Raw genomic sequence first — 7110 nt, forward strand, 5'->3', positions numbered from 1 at the left:
CCAGGGCTGCTGGCCCCCAGGGGCACAGCTTCCCCCAGCAGAGCCAGCACAGCCCGGGGTAAAAACGGAGACCGCCCGAAAATCCCGAATTCAACACAGAATGTCCGGGTGTCTAAACGGTGACTCAGCTAAATTGAAGGACCGTGTGGGTAGCATCGTTCTGGGACACTGCTGCTATTCACTTCTTCACGTGGCACGCAACGGCGGGAAAGTTTTAAGGAAGAGCATCTGGCTTTGACCCAGCACTAAGACCACTGCCCACATTGAGAGCCCTGGGCTGTGCACCCTGGGGGTTGGGGACCCTCTCTGGGCTATTTCCCACCTGCACAAGGGCCTGGGGGGGCTCCCCCAAAGCTGGAGAATGAAGTGGGACCACGCTGGGCAGCCTGCTCCCCAGAAGGACCTCTGGTCCGTCTTGTCCGTCTGACAGGCAGAGACCCCTCCCAGCTCCGCAGGTCACAGGGCAGACGGACGGAGGGGGCTGCCACGCATCTGCGTCCAGGGTGGGCTCCGCACCCGCCTCTGCGGTCTGCATGTCGGGTGGGGGGGGAGCTTGGGGCTGCAGCACCCACGTTCTCCTCTGAGAGCCAGGGGTGGAGAAGGGGTGGTGGGGACTGGATGACCCTTGTTTTGCAGGGGGGACCCCATGGGCTGGGCCTGCCTCCCGGGTCCCCCGGCCCCGACAGTCACACCTGCTGCTCCTTCCCTGGCCTGCCTCTTCCATCTGATTGCATGACCAACTCCTCCCTCAGGTTCTGCCCATCCTGCTCGGGGCAGCTCTCTGGAGCCCCAGGAGAGAGCGCGGCACATACAGAGGTGGGGGTTGACGCACTCGGCCGGCCCCGCCCACTGTGCTCTGGTCGCGGGGGCAGGGCCGAGAATCTGCATTCTCCGGGGGATGGGGGGGATGCCGGGGCTCTTGGGGACCCTTGCTCTAACATGGCCCGGCAGGCCCTCTGTGCACCGCCTTCAGGCCTGTGAGCACCTCTGCAATCAGGGGTCACCACCCCTCTCTGGGGACGGGGCGGGCCTGCCACGGGGGCAGAGGGGGGCGTGGGCTTGGGTGAGGAAGGTGCAGCAGCCGGGGGTAGGCCACCCACCCCGGCTTCCGCACAGGCCGCGTCTCCTGACTGGGGGTGCGGCTCCCACTGTGTCTCCGGGTGGGAGGGCGGTCCCTTGACCGGCCTCCCAGCCGCCTCCCTGCGCTTCCTGTTGGGTGGCTGCCTGGTTTTGGCAGCTGGGTCCCAGGTGCCTCACTGAGAAGGGGCACTGGTGCGTTCCGCACGTACACTCCGGGCAGGGAGTGTGCACGCAGGGAGGGGCGCCATCAGCGAGCACTGGGCAAATGTGCTAGGGCCTCAGCCCCTGCCTGGGAAATGGGTGGAAGGACGGGGTCACGGGCAGGGTCAGCCGGTGCCGGACAGGAAGGGGTCGGCGGACCCCGGGGGGGCACCAGCCTCTTCCTGGAAGCCCCCGCCCCTCCCAAGCGCAGGAGGGTCTGGGGCCAGGTCTGCACGGCCCCTCCAGGCCCCCGAGGACATTCACCCGTGGCCCCCGCCTGCCCGCAGGGCATCAGGGAGCCGAGGCTGAGCCAGCAGGAAGCAGGGAGAGGTCGTGTTTGTCTGAAATGCGTCAGGAGGGGGACTCATCTGCGGGTTAGCGGCTGCCCTGTGACAGGCAACCGCAGGCCCCCGGGGGTGGGCGGAAGCACCAGGGGCAGCAGTCTGGGCGCGAGACGGGGACGGTGGTGCCGCCGGCCGGGGGGCTGTCCCGGGGGCTGGCGAGGCTGGGGGCAGAGGGGCCACCCTGCGCCCTCCCAGCCCTGCCTCCCGGGCTCATCGCTAGAGTTCTGGCGATAGCTGTGCGCAGGCCGGAAGGACGGCTCCGGTCCCCAGCCCCCCAGCCCGGCTGGACAGTCGGCCCCCGGGCGGTGGGGGCAGGAAAGGACGGGCGGGTGGCTGAGCGGCAGCGCCCTCTGCTGGCCTCCTCACAGCCCGCGGGGCGCCAGCAGGCGGCAGTGCGTCCTTCTCCGCCCGGCGGGGGCCCCGAGGCCACGTGTGGCACGGCAGGAGCTCTTGGCCTGGGCACCGGAGGGGTGGGGGCGCCCGCCCTGGCCCTGTGAGGCCCAGCTGTGACCCCCCTGCCCTCTCGCGGGCGGCGGCCGTCAGAGCGCCAGGGCCCGGGCCGCTGTCCACAGGGCGCTGGGGGTCAGCAAGACTGAGGCCACCAGCAGCGGGCCCGAGGCCCCCGGGGGAGGGGAGGCGGGGGAGGTGCAGGAGCAGACCTCGAAGGCGTCCTCCGCGCGGCTCTGGCCATGCTGCCCTGGCCGGGCGTGGGCCCCGGCCTCTCTGCCCGAACCCTCCGGGTCCGCCTGCGGGTCTCTGCAGACCAGCCAGTCCCGCGCCGTGGACTGTGGGTACCCGGGCGCGGCCTCCAGCTCGCTGTCCAGCACCTTCCAGTACTCCTTGCCGCGGAAGAAGTAAGCAGCACCTGGGGGAGAGGAGAGCGTGAGGTGCAGCGCTGCGGCAGGCAGGGGTGAGGCCAGACGGCAGGGGGACGAGGGGGCAGAGCGCGGGCCAGGGCAAGTGGGACAGCAGCCTCTGCACGGTCAGTCTGTCTCAGCCCCGGCGGCCGACTGTGGGCACCCAGGGCCTCCCAGGCCCGGGAAAGCTTGGGGGAGCCGCCAGGAGGCAGGGGGATGGATGAGAGGCCCTCTCGGTTTCTCTCTCACGGTGTGCTTATTGAGGGCCTACTATGTGCCGGGCCGCTCTAGGTGTTGGGGACGTAGCTTTGAAAACAGAAAGGAACTGAGACATCTGGCCCCGTCAGCTGTCCTGTGGAGAGGGAGTTGTGCTCTCCCCTTGGCCAGGCGGGGCTGCACCATGTGGGCCTGAAGCAGGCGTCTGGGCAGCGTCCGTGGGATGCAGGGCAGGTGCAAAGGCCCTGGGGCACGTGAGGCAGCAGGAGGCTGCACAGAGTGGCGCCCCCGGCGGGCTGGTGGCAGCGAGGGGCACAGGTGCATGCGTCAGCTCCTGGGTCCTCCCAACGAGCCTGCCGCGACCCCCATCCCACAGGCGGGGAGATGGAGGCTGCGTGGGGCTCACCGTCGGACCAGCGCATGGCGTCGTCGAGCATGCTGGGGATGCCCCTCCACGGGGGGCTCCGGGCAGGGTGGCCGGGGTCCATGCGCCGTGTGTGCTCATCAAAGCGCCAGTATAGCTGGTCCTTAAAGAAATAAGTCTTGTCATTGTGGGCCCAGGAGAAGGCAGCGTCGACGCCGCCCGGCGGGAGGCCGAAGTCCGAGACGGGCCGCGGGTATCCTTCCTCTACGTTATTGTCCTTAAATACCCAGTATCTGTCTCCTGGGGGTGAGAGAGAGCGCTGTGGGCCAGAGTTCAGCCCACCCCGTGGGGCGGAGGCTCTGGCCCCTCCTCCCCGCGCCATCACCCCCACCACGCCCCGGGGCCTGGCGCGTATTTACTGAGCACCCACTCTGTACCCGGCCCGGGGGTCGGCCCACCTGCCGGCGGCCTGAGAGCCCGGGTTCTGACGGACAGGGAACGGAGTGCCCGGCCCCCGGCAGGCCGCGGTGCTCTGTCCGGCCTCACCCACTGCTGCGACCGGGCGGGCGGCAGCGTCTTCACGGGCAGAGACAGGCCCTGACGTGTGGGTGCACCTCTCTCAGGGTTTACACAGAAGGAACACGTTTAGAAATCATCAAGAACTTCAAATCCATATGTAAAATTGAAAAAAAAGGTTTAAGATATTTTGGGTGCTATCTCCTTGACTGTGCTCTGGAAACATCACTCTGTTGTTCTGCCAGTTAAGTTTTCTCCCTCTGGCACGGTGATGAGCAGCCCGGTCATATACGGGGAGCAGGAGGGCGGAGGGGAGGACGGAGGAGGGGAAGTAAGAGGAGGAAAACATTTAAGTCTTTTGCCAAAGAATTGGAATAGGCATTTCTCCAAGGGAGATACTGAAATGGCCAATAGGAAACACGAATAGATGCTCAAGGTCACTAATCAGGGAAACGCAAATCAAAACCCCCATGAGATTCCATCTCACAGCCATTAGAATGGCCTCGATCAAAAAACCTGAAAAGCCCGAGTGTTGGGGAGGATGCGGAGAAGCGGTGCCCTGCTGGAGGGAACGTAACACGGGGTGGCCACGGGGGAAACGGTGTGGACGGTTCTCAGAGGCTCCAATAATCCCACTTCCGGGGAGATACACAGAACAGTCGAAGGCAGGGTCTCAAGGGGGTACCTGCATACCGTGTTCACAGCAGCATCATCCACCGTAGCCAAGGGGGCAGCGCCCCGGGCGTCCACTGGTGGGCGGTGGGTACGCACCAGGTGGGCCATCCACACAACAGACTACTCAGCCTTAAAAAGGACGGACGCCGGGACACCTGCCACAGCACGGATGAGCGCTGAGGACACGATGCTGGGGGAAGTGGACCATCACGGAAGGACAAGCACGGCAAGGGTCCACGTCTACGAGGCGCCCCGCCCAATCCAGATGGGAAGTGGATGGTGGGCGCGGGGGGCTGGGGGGCCGGTGTTTCAGGGAAGACGGAAGCCTCCTGGAGGCGGACGGTGGCGGTGGCTGCACACCGTGGGAAGGTGCTTCACGCCCCCGAACCGCGCACGTAGACGTGGCTAAGGTGGCCAGTTTTTACGTGTTTTTTCTTTTTTACCACAATTAAAAGTAAACATAATTTTTAAAATCCTTAGCCAGAGACAGCAGACGACCGGAATGCCTGAGTCGGGGGGGGGCGCACGAAGCAGACCCACGCCCCCGCAGAGCGGCCCCCCTCCAGCAGAGGGGAGGAGGGCAGGAGAGCGGAGCCTCTTCCACGCACGACGGAAGGGGGTGCTGGCCCGGGCGGGTACGATGGCCCACGTGCGCACAGCGGACTCCTCACGGGTTCAGGGGAGCACAGGCATAGAGCCAACCGTCCACGTTGCAAATACGGCAAAATGTGAACAAGGAGCGAAGCTGGATGACGGGCACGCGGGCATTCACGTACTGTTTCTGCAACGTTCCCGGAAGTCAGAAGTGACTTTTCAGAATAAAGGTTTGAGGAACGAGGAGGCTCTTTATGCAGAGACGTGCAACCGCCTCCGAGCCTCTCGAGCGCCCAGAAACGAGGGGACGGCCAGGGTGCGCAGTAGGCTGCTGTGTGCGCGGAGGAAGGCGAGGGCAGGTGCACACAGCGGCTCACTCACGCACGCACCCCCTTTGAAAGGCAGTGCTCCGTCCGGCGAGGCGAACATCCCTCCCTGGGTGAACATCTGAACATCAAGTACAAACGGCATTACAGTCGTAAGAAAGTATCTGCTAGAACGTGCGCCATTCTTCTAGCTTTGCTTTTTTTGGGCTGAGACAACAGGTACCACCTACAGGGAGCCCCCCTGTGCCCGGCTCCCGACTCGCCCCAGGGTGGGGACCAGACCCACTGGAGCCAGTGGTGATTGACTGGTCACCCCGACAGCCCACAGCTGACAGGTGTCCAACCCCAACCAGGCGCTGGCAGGGGACGGGGAGGAGCACGAGAAACGTGCACAATATTCGTTATCTCCTCAAAGAAATAGGGTCCCCCCTGTTTTGGCTCAAAGAGCTGCTGTGGCGGGTTGAACAACGCTCCCCCAAATTCACACCCACTTGGACCTCAGCATCAGACTCACGTAGAAATGGGGTCTTTGCAGGGGAAATTAGTTAAGAGTGAAGTCGTGCTGGAGTCGAGTGGGCCCGACATCCGCTGACTGCTGTCCTCGTCAGAGAGGACACATGCACAGCGAGACACAGAGGGCCGGAGCCCGGCGGGGACGCAGGCAGGGCCGGGGCTAGGGGCCTCCGCTGTTCCTCTCCCCACGTGATGGACGTGGACACGGCAAGGGCTGCCAGGCTTTCCCCGGAGCGGGGGGCACGAGGCGGGGTGGCCGACCTGCACTCAACACAGGCCCCAGGCGGCCACACCGTCTGAGAGCCCGATGCCGGTGCCATGGGGGTCTCCTGACATTCAGATGTTGAGAAATAACCCCAATCGAGAAGACCGTGCCCTGCGGGTCCCACCCCCATGCCTGTGGTTCCAGGCGTCCCTGGGTGGAGCCCGCACGAGGCTGGACTGGAAAGCCTGGGTCAGGGCAGGAGGGTGGCTCCACTCTGGGGAAGTGGGATGGCGCCCACAGACCTGCGGGGCTCGTGCCGCGGCCCGGCCCAGGGAACGGGGTGTGGAGGGTGGGCCGGTCATCCGTCATCCCCCAGACGACGGAGATGCGGGAGACGTGGGAGCCGGCCGGGGCTCCCACTGCGCTCCCTCCCGGGGTGTGCAGCTCCCGAGCCCCCACCCCAGCCTCACGCCCTCCTCGGGGCTCTGGGCGCTCGGCAGGACGGCTCGTGCCCTGTGCCTTCCCGCTGGCCGCTCCCTCTGCCCGGAGCGCTGCCCCTCGGCTCCTCCGTCACCGAGGCCCTCGCCTCGCGCAGCGGCCAGTGCCGGCCCTCGAGGGGACGAGGGCCGGGGTCTCCGCCCGTGCTGCCCACCGGGTGCCTGTCACGGCGGCCACGGCGTGAGGACACAGGAGGTGCTCAGTAAACACACACCGGCCGCGGGCGCAGCGAGCGGGCTGGCCCCGCCCGGGCTCGGAGCAAACCGCGGGCCCGGGGGCACGGCCGAGGCCCCGGCGGCCCTGCAGGCAGCGCGGGGGGCTGCGCCGGGGGGCCCGCCCACCTTTGAAGAAGACGATCTTGTGGTCGCCGGCGCGCTCGTACACGGCGTCCACGCTGTCCAGGTGCGGCGGCAGGCCCCGCCAGAACCGGTGTGTCTGCGCGGGCTGCAGCGACACCAGGTGCCTGTCCCTCGTCAGCCGCCAGAAGTACCTGCCTGGGGGGCCAGAGAGGGCGTGCGGCCGTGGGGTGCCGGTCTGGCCGGCCGCCGGAGCGGGCCGCCCTTCCCGCCGATGGCCGCTCGCTGGCCGCGGGACCGGGACCGGGTTACCTTTGAAGAAAAAGGCCTCGCCGCGGATCTGGGCCACGGCGTCGAAGTCGGTTCTGCAACGGTGAGGCTCGTCCTTCCTGGGCCTGGGGGCAGAGAGACGGGGCTGGGGGGGG

At 66.6% G+C, this 7110-nt stretch overlaps 1 protein-coding gene across 1 annotated transcript in view; it reads right to left on the minus strand.

The window, feature by feature from the left end:
* Positions 1-2164: 2164 nt before the first annotated feature.
* Positions 2165-7110, minus strand: part of MMP17 (matrix metallopeptidase 17) — a 23635-nt gene continuing 18689 nt past the window's right edge. The window contains exons 7-10 of the mRNA XM_035016700.1: positions 6998-7080; positions 6731-6883; positions 3105-3362; positions 2165-2490 (exon numbers count right to left, since the gene is read on the minus strand). Of these exons, the coding sequence (XP_034872591.1) occupies positions 2165-2490; positions 3105-3362; positions 6731-6883; positions 6998-7080 (820 nt within the window). The remainder of the gene's footprint in view (positions 2491-3104; positions 3363-6730; positions 6884-6997; positions 7081-7110) is intronic.

Source organism: Mirounga leonina, unplaced genomic scaffold, assembly GCF_011800145.1.
Source record: "Mirounga leonina isolate KUSES-001 unplaced genomic scaffold, KU_Mleo_1.0 Mir_171, whole genome shotgun sequence".
Taxonomy (NCBI): domain Eukaryota; kingdom Metazoa; phylum Chordata; class Mammalia; order Carnivora; family Phocidae; genus Mirounga; species Mirounga leonina.